This window comes from Artemia sp. Qi Xiang Cuo, chromosome 2, assembly GCF_049724085.1.
Source record: "Artemia sp. Qi Xiang Cuo chromosome 2, ASM4972408v1, whole genome shotgun sequence".
Classification (NCBI taxonomy): domain Eukaryota; kingdom Metazoa; phylum Arthropoda; class Branchiopoda; order Anostraca; family Artemiidae; genus Artemia; species Artemia sp. Qi Xiang Cuo.
Window position 1 is genome coordinate 29,495,095 of NC_142795.1, and position 17,427 is coordinate 29,512,521.

Below are 17,427 nucleotides of genomic sequence, written 5' to 3' on the forward strand. Positions count from 1 at the left end.
TTGTTTCGCTCGACAATGCTACCCGCGAGTGACGTCTGATCAGCGGAATGTGTCGCCCTTCAGCTTCTTTTATGACCGACAGGAAAATGTCATAGAGTTTGTCAGGTGAGTCTTGGTCCTTGAAGATTTCGTCCCAGTCAATATTTTGGAGGTCTTGTCTCATCGCTTGATAATTTCCCTTGTAATAAATGCGCTTTGGCTGAGCTAGTGATTTCACTTGTGGTTTGGCTTTGATGTCAAACGGTATCACGGCATGATCAGATTTTCCAACTGGTGCTAGCACTTCGATATATGCTAGCACTTTGATATTCTTTACCATACCAATATCACTCACGAGGAGGAGATCTAAGAGGCTTGGGGAGTTGGTGCCATGCACTCTCGTGGCCTCATCTATTAGCTGTTTGAGATAGTTTTCGTTAAACGTTTCCATGTAGAGCCGTATAGGCCCATGCGTCAAAGGGCGAGTGTAGCGTTGTTCCAGTCAACCTTAAGTAAGTTGAAGTCACCGACAATTACAAGGCTCAGATCTTGCTCACTTGCTACAGAGGAGATTGTGGAGAATATCGACCGGTCATTTTCCAAAGAGCTACTTGGGCTTTGGTAGGCTACCCCTACAACAGTGCTGTTGCCACTAGAGACAGTTAGCTAATTCCAAAGACATTCGTGAAGGTTAGAATTTCTAAAGAAAACACGCTGAGCTAATGGTTATTCAGAACAGTACCATGTTATTCCTCTACCACTTCCATCTTCCAGGTTTTAGGCAGTGGTAGCATAGCCATCCAGTTTAAATTCGACCAGTGTCGGTATCTGCTGTTTTTTGGTTTCATTTTCACTATAGCAACAAAATCTGGGTTTTGCTTCCTGATTAATTCCTTTGTTTCTGAGAGTTTATTGAAAAGTAAGTTATCGTTGAAATAAATGCATTTGATAGTTGTTTTCTCAGTTTTTCTTCGGTTTCTCTGATGTCAGTTTAGTTGTATCTTTTCAGTAGGGTTTCCTGGGATTCTGGACTCTCCTTGTGGGTTTCTCAAGTGATTTTACGGGTTTTCTAATCTTCTAGCTTGATGCTTTCCAGCTTGATTAGCTCTTTGCATTGTTACAAGATCAGGGTTTATGAAAATGTTTGATTTTGTGAAGTTTTCAGCAGAACTTCTAAGGTTTCGGGCGCACTTTACTATCTTGTTTCGCTTTTCGAGGCAATCGGATGAATTTTTCTTGAGCTTGACCACCAGTAAACGAGGCTTTCTGTCTTCTCTTTGGACTCCTATACTCAAGGTTCCGGATATGTCGTCGATTTGCAGTTCTGCGCACAGGTCATTCTCTCCAATTAGTTTGATCACCGTCTCTTAGTCAGGTACGGTCTTTGATTCTGGAAGTCCAAACACCACGAAGTTTGTTTGTTTCTCTTCCCTCAGTCTTTTCTCGTTTTCTGCTTTGAGCAGGGCATCGACAGTACAGCTAGAGTCGAGAAGCGTTTGTTGGCTGGCTGCTGTTGTAATGGGAGCTTGGTTCGCGGTTTGATGAGGGGCCAGCCAGTGCTACTCGTTGTAAAAACGGAGTTCCACCTGTTTGAAGGCTTTCCTTTAGCTTAAGCTGCAAGTAAGAGACACTTCTTTTACAGCGGCTTTGGCATTCCTAGTTGAGAAGGGTCAAATTCCGATCGTGCATCTTGATTGCAAGGAAGAGATCAGCTTGGATTCCTCTACAAGCGGCATGCTCCAGCTCTCCGCAAAAAAAGCATTTAATAGCCGTAGCTTCCTCTCTAACCGGTGAATGGCAGTAGCTGCACAGTTCGTCCGAAGTTTGAAAAGAGATTTCCGTCGATTGGGGTGGGTCGTTTCGGTTGTTGACTTCAATTGGCTGCGTTCCTTGAGACAAGGGTGAGGAAATGGGAAGCTGATTGCCTTGATGACCAGAGGAAGAGGCCACTACTGACCCCGCACGGGCTCTGGTGTTTGCGGGCGAAAAGGAGGCGCAAGGTATGCATTTCCAGTTATGTGCAATCAATTTGGCGTCGGCGGACGGAATCTTCAAGTATTTCGTATGGAACTGTTTGCTGCAGGACTTACAGGACAGGGGTGTCGCCCAGTTTTGTAAGAAGCTTGCAGATGGTACAGCTCATTACTCTCTTTGGAGCCTTTACGTAGAGGAAAAAGAGGGAAGCGTAGAGCCCCGCTACCTATTCCCCGCAGTTTAAGAGTCAAAGGACCCTACAGGTACTTCTACGGCCGTTGCAACAGGTGCCCTCCCTTCTTCTGCTCGTTTTCCTCCCAAAAAGAGCCTCAAATCCCACTAATACAATAAAATACTGGTTTGTGCCTTCACCGCTAGATGGCGCTCCGAGGTAGGCTTTCGTAGGAGAGGTGTACCATAGGTGAAACAAGAGTGAAATTGATCGGGAAGAAAAGTGCTTAAATTTCTTATTGTTTGGCGTTGTAGAAATACTGGAAATTTTGTTTCGCGATGTAAATTTCACTATTCAAAGACAAAACATATATATATATATATATATATATATATATATATATATATATATATATATATATATATATATATATATATATATATATATATATATATATATATATATATATATATATATATATATATATATATATATATATATATATATATATATATATATATATATATATATATATATATATATATATATATATATATATATATATATATATATATATATATATATATATTTATATATATATATATATATATATATATATATATATATATATATATATATATATATATATATATATATATATATATATATATATATATTATATATATATATATATATATATATATATATATATATATATATATATATATATATATATATATATATATTTTTTTTTTCTCTCTCTCTCTCTCTCTCTCTCTCTCTCTCTCTCTCTCTCTCTCTCTCTCTCTCTCTCTCTCTCTCTCTCTCTCTCTCTCTCTCTCTCTCTCTCTCTCTCTCTCTCTCTCTCTCTCTCTCTCTCTCTCTCTCTCTCTCTCTCTCTCTCTCTATATATATATATATATATATATATATATATATATATATATATATATATATATATATATATATATATATATATATATATATATATATATATATATATATATATATATATATATATATATATATATATATATATATATATATATATATATATATATATATATATATATATATATATATATATATATATATATATATATATATATATATATATATATATATATATATATATATATATATATATATATATATATATATATATATATATATATATATCGTGATATGAACGACCTCTAGAACCCACTATTGAGAATTATTATAGATGACGCTGTTTTTCTTCCAAGCAAAGAGCTTAAATTAGTAAAAATGTTATAAAGCAACTCCAGTTAAATAAATCTATTCTTCAATACAAGTAATATGAAGTGAATTAAAAACTGTGTTTTTCTTACTGTTTGTGGGATCACAGAATCCAAATCGAGCACAACCTTGGTTAAAGAATCCAACTATTTCCATAAAAATTTGACTTATTTCAAACTTGGTATTTTATTTGCTTTCACTGATTAAAAAGTTACTAGTTATCACCAGTTTTTTTTTGTTTTTTTTGCACTGGTTTTATCAATATATACATTAGATAGGCTGTGAAGTAATAATTTTCGTCCGTTTTAAGTTTCAGCTTCGCTCTTTACTTCCTTTAGAAAAACTTTGTTTTTTACTTCCTTTAGAAAAACTTTGTTTTTTAAATTAATTTAGAAACAGGCCAGTAAAAATAATACGTTTCATACTTGCTTTTCTCATGCTGTGGAACCAGGGTTACTACACCTGTTTTTAAGAAAGTTGATGCCTGCCCAGCTATAATTAAAAAAACAAAGAAGTATAGCAAACAAGAAGAAAGGCAAATCTTTAAATGGTTAGAAAATAATCCATCATGGTCTGGAATAAAATTGAAAATGCCATTAATTCTGATAATCATCTTTTAGTGGGGGGGATAAAATGGCTTATTACAGTTACTAAATTGACTGACAGAAAAATGCGATTACATAGAAGTGTAATGATATTATTCTACAAATAAAAAATTTAATTGCCAGAACTTCTGGTAAAAGCTTGTAAGTTTAGTTGTTGTTTTTTTTTTTGCCAGAAATTTAAAGCAATTAGCTCTCAAATTTCACTGGACACATGCTTTTGGATTTTAATAAACCAGTTAATAGATTGTGTGCTTTCTGGCACATTCAACATTAATCCCACCTATAAAAAGAAAAGAATCGAAGATGGTAATCATCAACACTTTTTAAAGAAAAGATTTGGTACTGGGGGAAGGTTACTCATAAATGATTAGCTGCAATATGAAGCTAACAAAATTTCTTTTGGAATGGTGCCCTTGATGTTGACTTATAGAATAAGAAATCTATGCAGACTAGCCTTGAAATGTTTGCCATATACTTCAGCTAAATCTTTTTTATAGTTATCCATGAGGCTTCAGACAAAGGAACCTCTTAAGCAAAGAAGACTTTTGAGCTATAGGTATTTAGTCTGTGCTTGTTCTAATGCAGGAATGTTGTCTATATCCCTTTCAAGCGGATCCGAGCTTCCTTTCTACTATGAAGGAGGTTCTTCAAACCAATTTCGTGAGGGGGAGGGAGGTCCATGGTGTCAAGCCGTCGCACAGGAAAGTGTAGATGTGAGTTGTCTCAGAAGAGTAAAATGAGTTTTTAACGTTATTAGTGAGAATTTTTTCAAATATTCTAATTAGACAAAGTCTATAAAAGCCTAATATATAACTGGACAAGCTGACAGTTGGACGGCAAAAAACAAACTAATAACAACACCTGTCAGTCAGGCACCGGTTTGGATATTCATCGTCTTTGCCGTTCTTTGTAGCATGCAACCATGTATAGTCATCCATATCTTGTTAAGATTTGACGTGTCGTTAATATTCAGTACAAAAAGAAAATCGGCGATTTTCAGATGAAACAACAAATAACACTAAGAATAGTTAAAGATAGCAGGTATTTTGAATCAATGCTCATAGGGCTGCCTCGACGCCAGAAAGAGGTAGGTAGAGTACTCAAAGACTAAAACCTGCAAATTTAATAAATACTAAAAGCAGATAAAACAAAAAAGAAGACTGAAAATTAAAGAAATAAGAACAAAAGACAGAAAACAATCGCTTAACTGAAAAGTGAGGTTATTCCTAAATGAGTCGTCTCTTGGAAAATCAAAGGGCACATGGATCACTGCTAGCGGCTTTATCCTGTTTTTTTTTTTTTTTTTATCTTTCATTTTACCTTATGTTTTCGTTATAAAAATTCCATCGGCATTGTTAGTTAATTTTTTTTTTTTAAAATAAACGTATTTAATTCACTTCTTTGAACGGCTAAAAAAAAGAAACAAATTTTATTCAATTTATCTAATTTAAAAACAAACAAAGAATGCCGCTAAGGTAAAAATTAAATTCATAGAAAGTATATCCTATGAATGGGAGGCTCTTGGATAGGATGACTGTTTTTCTAAAAAAAATTCTTAGACTTGAATTTGAGTTTTGGCTATAAGGAGGCACATTTTTGCGTTTATTAAGTGATCCTTGTCGTGACTACAATTACACACAGGGGAATGGACAGCAGAACCGTTAGTAATATCCTATCAATTGGTCATATGGGATCCCTAATGCTGCCATCTATGTAACTAAAGTCATAGATGGCGATGTTGTTAACTATAGCTATAGATGGTAGCATGTTTTCTTTTCAAATGACAATTTTTTAGCTTCCAAGAAGTTTTTCCATTGAATTTATGAAATTTTTGTCTGGTGTAGGAATGGAACATGAGACCCGAGATTTCCTATGGTAAAAGAACGATACGCTAGTCAACCTAGCGAACAAGTCACTGATCGTATTATGTTCTTAAAAATACTTGTAGGCAATCAATGCATTGTTTCCTGGCGCAAACCAACTGGTCTTAAGCGTCACTATATCGTAACAAGTTAATTGCATAATAGATCCACAATGTGAGTTAGATATTTAGTAAATGCTATCAGTGAATTGTTTCCGAGTGCGTTTTTTAGTATCATTCTGAGAATATGCACACCAAAGTGATCTGAGATGCTTTCTAGACAGACATATTCTTTTGATGGTCAATGACACTTGTTTCGATCCCAAAATTCTCATGACTACAGCCGGCCAGGTATCCTTTTTTGTAATGTAATGGTCCCGAGCGCTCTGGCTCTCAATGTCTTTTTTTAACTTATAATTTTTTTTTTTTTTTATCTTAATTTTTTTTATTAAATTTTTTTTAACATATAAATTTTTCTTTCATTTTTTTTTAACATAAAATTTTTTTCAACTTTTTTTTACGTCTTAAAATCCCACATACAGGTACATACAGAGAGAGAAAGAGAGACACACAAACAAAGTCACATGCATACACTAACACAGAGAGAAAGACACAGACAGACAAACAGACAGTCAGACACATAGGGACACAGAGAGAGAAACCCACACACAGTCACATGCACAGACACAGACAGACAAACAGACGGTCAGACACACTGGCGAGAGAGAGAAAGAGAGAGAGAGAGAGAGAGAGCTAGAGAGAGAGAGAGAGAGCGAGAGAGAGAGAGAGAGAGAGAGAGAGAGAGAGAGAGAGACAGAGAGACAGAGAGGAAGAGAGAGAGAGAGAGTTAGAGAGAAAGAGAGAAAGAAAGATAGAGATAAAAACACACGAACACACAGAGTCAGACGCACAAACACACAGAAACAGGCAAACAGACGATCAGAATTCAGTCCGTCTTCACTGATATATTGAACAGATAAGAATCCATAGTGTTGTATTTCCTTTTGTGAAGTGAGCTACATTGTGGTAAAAAAACAGACAACAAGAGTAATTTATATTTCTTATTGATTCTTCCATTGTTTTTTCTAGAGGAACATTGGATTTAGAATATGTTGGAGGCTAGTTCGCAATTTCTTAAGGCTCGGTACTACATCTTAATGCAAGAGGAGTCAACCTCATTTTCTTCATAGGCTTACATTGTATGCAGCATAAAATATTACATTCACATGGCTACCGGCACAGAGCTAAAAAAGTTGAAGAAGGCTATCATGAGCCTCACCAGGGAATGTATTGGAGGGGACGGGGAAATGCTACTAGGTACTTTGTTTTCAGTAATTTTGTAGAGATTGTACTATTTCTTAACACCGGAGGAGTCAAGTTCATTTAGGTTCATATGCTTACTTTTTAGGTAGCATAAAAAGTACCTTTTATGTAGCAAAACATGAGCACCGACAGAAAGGTAGAAAAAAATGAAGGGGCCATCACCACCTTGGTGGCGGTGGTGGTACACTCGGGGCTTGGTGCTATATCTAAATACCGAAGGAGTCTAGTTCATTTAGCTTCATGTGCTTACTCTTTTTGAGCATTCTCGTCTGGTATCATCATATCTCCATTGTCAATAAATATTGCAAAAAAGGCAAGTTCGAATAATAATCTATTTTATATTTTACAGTTACAAGTTTTAGCTTTCAGCCGAAGAAATTTTCAGCTTCTAAAAACTTGAACAAGATTTTAGGGCTAGAGAGATTTTGCGTTTTTATCCAGTGTTTCAAGAGCGTAAATGTGACAATCATATGCTGGCCTTTTGACAGAAAATATAAGGTGGTATTGTAAACTTCTAAAACATTGATAGTCAACAATTGAAAGATATTCCAAAATACTTAGAAATCTCTAAAAATTAAAAGTTACCCAAAAAGAGCTTGAACATATAAATAAATCCTATTTCAAAAGCTGGCGCAAAAGTACACCCGTATTGAACAAATATGGCCACTTTTAGCTTGGAAAACGTTATGCATATTCGTCCCTTTAGACCGATGGCACTACTTTCTGCATTTACCAAACATCGTTATAACAGTCATTGTTGCCAAGCTTTCGGTTTTCCCGAACTCAATCCAAGCCTTTTCACAGGCGAAAGTTAGTCTAATTGGCCATCTCTTTTTCATATTTCGACACAGAAGATGTAACATGCCTGTTGGTTAGGGGGCTGAGAATGAATAAATTTTAACTGCCTTTATTCAAACTCTCTAAAAGGAACTTGTCTATAATGCCAGTGTTGAATCTAAAGAAACACTTTATTTAAAAACAAAAAAAAATATCAATATCGCAAATGTAGAATAATTGCCCATGAATCAATATAGTGATTATACATATGTATATACCAGACAAATAAAAACACAACAACAAGAGTATAAATACAACACAACAACTATATCTATTCAAATTTTACGGCTGATCTAATTTTAAAAATGTTTTGCTGAAACGTGACTCACTAAAAGCTAGCTTTCTAGTTACATTTTTTGAGATCATGACTAGCTCCGACCCTTGTTAAGGGGGGGGGAGGAGGAAAGGATATGAACATCCTATATTCTTTTTGGTAAAATCTGCCTTGAGGGGTTGTCAGAACTCAATGAAAGTTGGTGGAGAGTTTGAGCAAGTGGCCCTGGTTGTGCTATTTGCAGGATCGTACTAGATCAAACCTCTTTTTTGGGAATAATTAGGAGTATTCAAGAGTCTTATTGGGCGAAAACTATCAAAACAGGTTTTGGCAGGAAGTAAAAGCTAGCTTTTTAGTTACATTTTTTTGAGATCATGACTAGCTCCAACCCTTGTTGGGGGGGGGATAGGATATGAACATCCTATATTCTTTGAGGGGAGAGGGGGACTTTGGCATTGCGGGACTTTGGGGTTCTTGTCATCGGAATATTTACCAGAAGAGTTCGTTAGATCTTAACCAAACTTGATGAGAGGAAATAGCTAGGGTCTTAGGTTCCCCTTCTGGGAGTCAGGGATGAATAAGACCTCTGTGAAGGGACAGGGATCACTTAAAATATAGTCATCAAGATATCAATCAAAAGAAGTTATCAAATCACAAGCAAACTTTGTCAGGAATAATAGTTAATGTCCTACTTACGGCTTTTGAATGAAACTGATTTAAACTCTCTGGAGGAGGAAGTATATTATTCAGTTTTGTCAACGCAGGTCTAAGATAGAGATGGGAATGTCAAAACTCTACCAAATTTGATGGAAAGTAGGAGTTAGGCCCATCAATGTGAGCTTCTAGAACATGTCGCTGATTTTCTATCTGAAGAAGGGGGGGGGAGGGTGTCCAAAATCTCTTGTTATCAGCCCTTTCTCTAGACAGACTAGCAGAATCCGACAAAATCTGCCCAATAGCTAAAGTGATAACTTACAATTTTTTTAGACTAACACTTCTATTTCAATGAGCTAATAGGAGCTTGTTAACAAATATTGTTAGTTAACAATTAGTTGACAGAAAAAATACGGTTCCGAAACTTGGCACATAGATCAAATACTTGAAAAGAAACTCCTCGCGTTCGAAAACATGTGTTTAAGGTGCAAATATCCGCTGGTCCCAAAAAGTAACAAACGCTATTATACGACAGAAGACATCTCAGCCACTGGTAACCAAAGTGATCAAATACAGGAAGTGGAGACACCTTAGTCATGTGATTCGCATGCTCGAAACTCGACTACCGAAGATCGTCCTTCAGTGGCAGCCACGTGATACCAGAAGAAGAGGACACCCAAAAAACACCCTACGACGCAGCTACCAAGCTGACCTCACAAACCTCAATGCCTCAATCCAACCTGAATGGGAAGATGTTTGGGAGGCCGCAGCAATGAGAGATGACCGGCGACTCCTCTTGGGTGTCATAGGCGCCTCTGGAGGCACAAGGGGATCTAAGGTAAGGTAAGGACAGAAAAAAGCCTATAGTAAACAAAAGAATGCAGATATTTCAAACATTGTAGGATCTTTTATAGTATTATATATTTAATATGTGCACTAGTCATTGCAGCATATTTCTCTCAATCATTATGTAAGGTGAATTTTGACTTTAAGATAATTTAGCTAGAATACCATTGTATATACCAGACACGTGCGCAGCCCACCCCCAAAATAAAGAGCAAAGTTTGAGATTTTTAGTTTCCTTCACAATTTCCTACAGCTTTTCTAAAAAATTATCTGTTTTTTAGAGAAAGAAATACAAATAAGCCATTAAACAATCGCCTCATTATAGTATATATGGCTAATTACTATTGATCTAATGGCCGAAGGAATGCCTAAAAATAATCGTCGCATGATGAATCTGCCACCACCCAGGAGAATATCGCCAACCGCCATTTCCAGCAGGAGTAATTCATCGCGTTCCTGACAATCCCTCGCTTGAAACATTCAAGCAAAGGGAAAATAAACGCATCAAAGCGGAAAATAAAATGAGAAAAATATTAGGACTAGCGGCACATCGCAAGAGTAGATAGAACCTCAAAGATTGTAATAAAAAAACATTGAAGGTAGAATAAAAATTGCTAGATAGTATTGGTTATTTTTCTTTGGGGAACTCAACTGAGACTCCAAACTAGCGTTTTTCATATTGTTTGTCAACACTATGTTGACAAACTTACCACAGTTTCTGTGGTAACAAGAGTTTTTAAACACCTTTCAAGCTCTTTGACAAAACAAAGCATAGTACAGTTTTATATTAGCCTTCTTCAGCGATACTCTTGACCTACTTAAAACAATAAACTCTAAAGCGCCTCAAGCTTAGCTCAAGATGTAATGCTGTTGAACACTCATTCCTAAACAGATTATTTGAAAAAAACTACGTTTTCTAAAGAGTTAAAGAGGCTGAGTTACAAGATCGAACCTTAAAACGTACAGGGATTAGGAGGCACAGTTGGGGGGGCTGCCGCCCCCCAACCTCCCCGCTTTCGCAGCCATTAAATAAAAAAAAAATTTTTTTTAAACTGAAAGTAAGGAGCTACATTAAATCTTAAAACGAAAAGAAATTATTCCGTATATGAAAGGGGCTGTGCCCTCCTCAACGCCTCGCTCTTTACGCTAAAGTTTGACTTTCTCACAACTCTTTTTTTTTAAACAATAAAAACTTTAGCGTAAAGAGCGAGGCGTTGAGGAGGGCACAGCCCCTTTCATATACGGAATAATTTCTGTTCGTTTTAAGATTTAATGTCGCTCCTTACTTTCAGTTTAAAAATTTTTTTTTTATTTAAAGGCTGCGAAAGCGGGGGGTTTGGGGGACGGCAGCCCCCCAACTGTGCCTCCTAATCCCTGTACATTTTAAGGTTCGACCTTGTAACTCAGCCTCTTTAACTCTTTAGAAAACGTAGTTTTTTTCAAATAATTTCTGCACGTTTTTGTACAGTTTATAACTTGTGACTCAGCCTCTTTAACAGCCCCCCAACTGTGCTTCCTAATCCCTGTACGCTCTAAGGGTTGACCTTGTAACTCAGCCTCTTTAACTATTTAGAAAATGTATTTTTTTTCAAATAATTTAAAAAAGAAACTGAGTTTCTTTTTTAAAGTTTAAATTCAGTATATAAAAAATTTCCTGTGACGGTGAATCGAACCCGGATTCTCCACCTGACAGTCAGAGGTCTCGACCGCTGGACTAAAGAGACACAGTTGTCATTGTTTTTTAGTAAGGGGAATCTATTTTTGAGGCAAGCAATTCCCCACAAAACTTGATATTTGGTTTTTGGAAAACAGGGAAAGAGTGATCAGATTGAGCTGAAATTTCTAGGATAAGCTCCCAGGCCCCAGGAAAGCTAATCCCCTAAATTTCAGCTCGATCAGACAACGTTAAAAGGAGGTTGTTGTGGGAAAAATTAGCATGGGCTATTATAGGAAAACGAGGTTTTTCGTAAATGTAAATTCGGGGGATAATTTTTTCGGTCTGAAAATATCAAAAGACCCTAACAGGTCAAATTCTGCTTCGAATGAGTCCTCATTCACCCGGATCAGTTGCCATCTGTGGCCTGTAGGCGTGGATAACAAAAAAAAAAGAGAAATGAAGTTTAAGTGGCTATATTTGGTTTTTGGAAAACAGCGAAGGAGTGATCGGATTGAGCTGAAATTTCGAGGATAAGCTCCCGGGCCCTAGGAAAGCTTAGCCTCTAAATTTCAGCCCAATCGGACAACGTTAACGGGGGGCTGTGGTGGGAGGGTCGAAACTTCTGGCCCAGTTTACCCCATGAAGATAAAGTCGGAGGAGGATGAAATTTTGTACGTTTCTTAGTTTGAGCTTGGGCTACAAAATGCGTTCACCGCCGTCTCTCTGCGACCTCTAGGACCTGAAATCACTTAACATTGTGGTGGGTCACCTTTTTATAGAGGCACAAGTGTGCCTCCTTGATAGTTCGCTCCGCTGTTCTATCATCTATTTATTTATTTATTTTTTTTTCAAGGTGGTAGATACATCCGATTTTTCCAGAAGAAAAAGTAGGATAATAACTATCTGATAAGGATGATAACTTCGATATTCAAGCTTTGAAACGCTTTCAAACACAAATACCGCTCCGTCACTTTAACAATACGTACTGAGACTAGAAAAATATTTGCACCATAGCGCACTTCATAGCACACTACAATATAAGTAACAAGAAGTGGATGCTCCCACAGAATCTAAGGATTAAAAGCTCTGAACAACAGATCACTAAACAACGACACAAGAGATAAAAGGGCAAATAACTGAATAAATAAAACAAAATTTATACATTATTATGCCCAGAATGGGTATATCTTATATTCTCATAAACCGTCAATATATTACTGGTGTTTTTATCATCACTGACGCTCTGTTTATCGACGTTCTATCAAATCATTTAAGTTATTAATTAAAGTTAATTATTTATTATTGTAAATTTATTATTGTTCTTATTAGTTCATTTAATTTATTTTTTAGTTAATTATTATTATTAACTAATTTGTTATTATTTTATAATAAATAAGACGTTATTTATTATTAATCAGTTGATTATTATTTATTGCTTAATTTATTATTTACTAGTTAATTATTTCATTGAAGTTATTAATTAAAGTTATTTATGTTCTATTAAAGTCATGACGTTCTCTTAAATCGTTGTCACTCATCTTTATTTTTTCGGGGTTTTTAGTGGTTACCGTTAGGTGGTTCACTGAGAAACTTTACCTCTTGAGAAATAAAAACAATATTAATCCACTATTTATATAGTAATTGTAAATTTTCAAAAGCCTGAATAGGTATAAATTAAAATATTCTGTTTTTCATAAAAATTATTAGATTCTTAGCTGGATTCTTTTTTAAATTAAAACTCAAAGCCATGTTTCTAGGTGTTGGTAGTTGTTACATTACTTTATATGAGGCCCGTTAACAATGTAAGTACGCATAAAAAAAGTCCAAAATATATTTATAAATCTGAATAAAACTGCTCCGAAGTATAATCGTTTTAATTAGTAAAACATTTTCGGTATTATTTAGTTCTAATCAGTTAGAATAAGTTATAATAGTTTCTTTACATGATTTTTATTACATTTAATACACTTTTGTGATCCTACCACAATTTTTAAATCACTGACTGCACCATTTTGTGTCCAAATTTCTTTTGAATGCATGCTGAACGTTTTAAAAATCTAGATTTCAGTTATTTATTCAACTCCTGATTTCTCCTTTGAGTTCCCAGATTTTCAAACATGTTTTCCCCTAAATAAATTTTAAGCAAGGGAAAAGATGAAAATCTTCTTAAGGCCAAGGGTGGGCCATAAGGTGGTGACAGTCTCCTATTTGAAGAAATACTTTTAAGGACTACTTATTCAAGACCAGCAAGTTTTAAGTCTCTCTAAAAACTCTGTTTACTCTCTGACAGAATCTGTTAAGTCTGTTTACAGAACTTGTATGTCAGACTTGTCTGACAGAATAAAGCCTTTCATAAACGTATAGAAGCAATATTCTTCGCAGAAAAAGACCTGTTCTTTTGATTTAACGGTCGTGGAGATAAAAAAGCCTCCACATTATGTGCATAGTTTTTGATGAATTTTAATTCAGGAAGTAAATTTCTGAGCATAAAGAAAAACTCAAAAAATGGATTAACAGCCACAGTGGCACAGGTCTTAAAGTAGAAGCTCCGTCATAATTTAAAGGCAATTGATTATTAGACATTGACTGACCTTAGAAAACTAGAATAACATTCATTAAATCGGAGATTAAAACCTTTTTATTGGTAGTTTTCTGAGGGTTAAGGAGACTGAGTTAACAAATAGCGAAATTTACTTTATGAATATATGTAGTATATAAACATATGTTGGACAGCCTTTAAGCTAAAGGCATGAAAGTTGCTCCTTCTGCATAGCCAATTTCCTCTTATGAAGAAAAAACACCTCCACGAACGGAATCATTGTTTACATATCTATAAGAGGAATCTTTTCCACGTTCTAATTCATTTATGAAAAGTGAAAAGACACGCCCTTTTTGTTTTGGGCGCGACAACGTTAAATCTGAGGATCGTCCAACTTTTTCTTCATTTGTTAATCAGATCATTTCGTTAAAATATCATCTCGATTAAGTTCCAGTTTCATTCAAATACCATTTCACTTTGCCAAAGGGTTAAATCACAACAATCGATTCACAGACACAGATGGTACGGAGCCCGTTGGAATGATGGGGTGAGCTTCATTTCTGTCGTTAACAATGTTAATTTCACTGTACGCCGGCGGTGGGTCATCCACACTAGCCCCTAAAAAATGTGCATTAGGTTGAATAGGTACAACATAATGATATTCCTTATTGCACACTCACATAAGAGTTAATGAAACTATTGGAGAAAGCGGAAATATAAGACAAAACAATGAAAAATAGACAAAAACAAGCTTGTTTTTTGGTGTTAAAGTATATGGGGCGAAGAATCTCCAAAAGTTATAAGCAATAAAAAGAAGGTTTGGAAATACCTAATACATGCACCAAAGAAAGCTTAAGTTAATAGTGAATTTGTATGATCCGCAATTTATAACAATTTAAAATCCTCCAAAACTTCCTTGGCAGCCAAAAAAGTGAAAATCCGTGCCAAACTGAAGACTTTAGTCGAAAGAGTCGTGCTTAATTTCCAAAATCGTCAGCACTAATTGTTACGAAAGTCACTTTGAAAGAAAATCCACCAATTAATAAAACACTATTATTTCTTATAAATTTTGCTTTGTCGAGAATTAATAACTAATAGTGTTCAAAATATAAGTCAATTTAGAAAACCATTAAGTATAACTATTTAATTTTTTAGTAGCTTTTAATTACTGTAACCACCAACTGTAGCTACTGAGAAACCTTGACTAAAAATTATGAATTATGATTCTCTTTATCTATTCTTCCAACATCATGTTTTGGTTATATCTTAAAGAGTTTAGGAGTAGCTATATTTTAAGAATGATTTTTTCATTCATTGGTGTCAATTCAAAGAAGTTAGGGAGAGGGAGAATATATTTTGCTATTTTTTTCAATGAAAATACAAAAAAAAAATCAATGACAATACCAAAAAAAGGTATTTTTCAAAATCTAGAGGGGATAGCAAACTCCCCCCTCCCAACTTAAGCTACTAGTTTAGGGGACTGAACACTATTGAAATGTTTATAATTTAAAGTGTCTTTCAATTTTTTTAAAGTGTCTTTCAATTTTTTTTTAATGATGCTTCTTACCCCCCCCCCCCCCCCCCCCCAACAGAAAAATCATCAGTATAAAAATTTTAAATATAGTTCTAGTTAAAAGAAAAAAATAAATATAAAATAAAAACAATATAGAGACAGCTAAATACACACCTCTCAAGACTACGAAAAAGTGGCATAATAAGCAACAGTTTGACGAATGGATACCAAATTGCTTATGATGCTTAAAACCAAAACTGATAGACCAAACAATTATTTAATTATACAAGATTATTTCCATAAAAATCTATATGATAGACAGACGGGGACTGCATTAAAGAGAGGAGATTTCTATAGCGACTGCGATAAAGAGACTGCTCTAAAGGACTGTACCAAACAGAGAGGCAATTTATCACCAGGAAACAAAAAGAACCACTTTTAGCGAAACTTCGGTCTTTTTTACGCAAAAGAAATGAGAAAATGCACTTTAGAAACAATCAACAGATTTAAAAAACCGTTGCCACTTCCCCTAAAATGCATAAATTCAGTCTCAAAAAGAGAAATACTACACTTAAAAAATTAATAAACCTGTGGTATCAAATACAACAGTTAGGACCTTTTCCTAGGATGAGCCCAGCATCTCTTTTTGAGACGAGATAAGATTCATTCATAAATAATTTGACATCCATTAGCTAAATGGGCTACCCTGAATATAGGGTACTATTCCCCACAAAGGCTCCTTGGCCTGTAAAAGAGACGGTTCTAGATAGTTCTAGTTAAAAGATAGTTCTAGTTAAAGAGATAGTTCTAGTTAGAAGAAAAAAATAAATATAAAATAAAGAAGTTCGTGAAAAGAGTTCTCCTTTTGAATGTGGCTTTGACCCGCTAAATTCTTCTCGCACCCCCTTTTCCATGCATATCAAATGTGTATCTATCTATGCGATAGATAAAGCATAAAGAATAAAAGAGACGGTTCTAGATAGTTCTAGTTAAAAGAAATAGTTCTTATTTATATAGTTCTTATAGTTCTTATTGTTCTAATATAGTCGCTTATTTGCTCTGCTAAATCGAAAAAACAAAATTCATGCTTTCTAATGAAGTAACTTTCATTAAAACTGAATATCTTTATCACCGACACAAAACGCAATAAGCTGAATAAAGAATAGAATGATTTTTTTCCATAGTTCAAATTAATTGGATAAAATTAAATGGACTCCAATAAATCCTACATAAGAAAGAAAAAGAAAAACGTCTTAGAAGTCAAAATCTTTCTAACAATTTTTTTCCTTGAAATCGAATTGGATTTTGTCGGTTCATTTGACAAAAACCTTGGTTGGTTTTCAAATAGAAAATTAGGCAAATAGTCCATTTCTTGTTCAGAAACTCTATTCCATTCAATCAAAGAAACAAAATTTATTACCAAGGCCATCATTTACTGTTGTAGTAAAGAAGTGGATAGCATCCTCTGTATAATAGCCTCTACGAAAACCCAACTGATTTAAAAACAAATCCATTCTTACTCAAAAAACTATCCACTCTCACAAATATTAATTCATTCAATCAAAAATTCAATAATTAGAAAAAACAACAAATCGCTGTCTAATGAATCGCTCTCTATTCTGCAAAGTCTGCAAAATAATCGCTCTCCATTCAGTCAAAAAAACAAATCGCTTTCTAATGATGTAAGTTTCATTAAATCTGAAATTCTGTATCTCCAGCACAAAACAGAAGAAGTTAAATGGTTTTTCTAAGATTTCCGGGAAAGTAGGAGTCGGCTTTTAGTTTTTTGTCGCTTATTTGCTCTGCTAAATCGAAAAAACAAAATTCATGCTTTCTAATGAAGTAACTTTCATTAAAACTGAATATCTTTATCACCGACACAAAACGCAATAAGCTGAATAGTTTTTCTAAGATTTACGGGAAAGTAGGTGTC

General features: G+C 34.8%; 1 protein-coding gene across 1 annotated transcript in view; it reads right to left on the reverse strand.

Annotated features, from left to right (window-relative positions):
- Positions 1 to 11,456: 11,456 nt before the first annotated feature.
- Positions 11,457 to 17,427, reverse strand: part of LOC148955107 (uncharacterized) — an 85,358-nt gene continuing 79,387 nt past the window's right edge. The window contains exon 7 of the mRNA XM_089108061.1: positions 11,457 to 14,599. Coding sequence (XP_088964187.1) covers positions 14,475 to 14,599 — 125 coding nt within the window. The 3' untranslated portion in view covers positions 11,457 to 14,474. The remainder of the gene's footprint in view (positions 14,600 to 17,427) is intronic.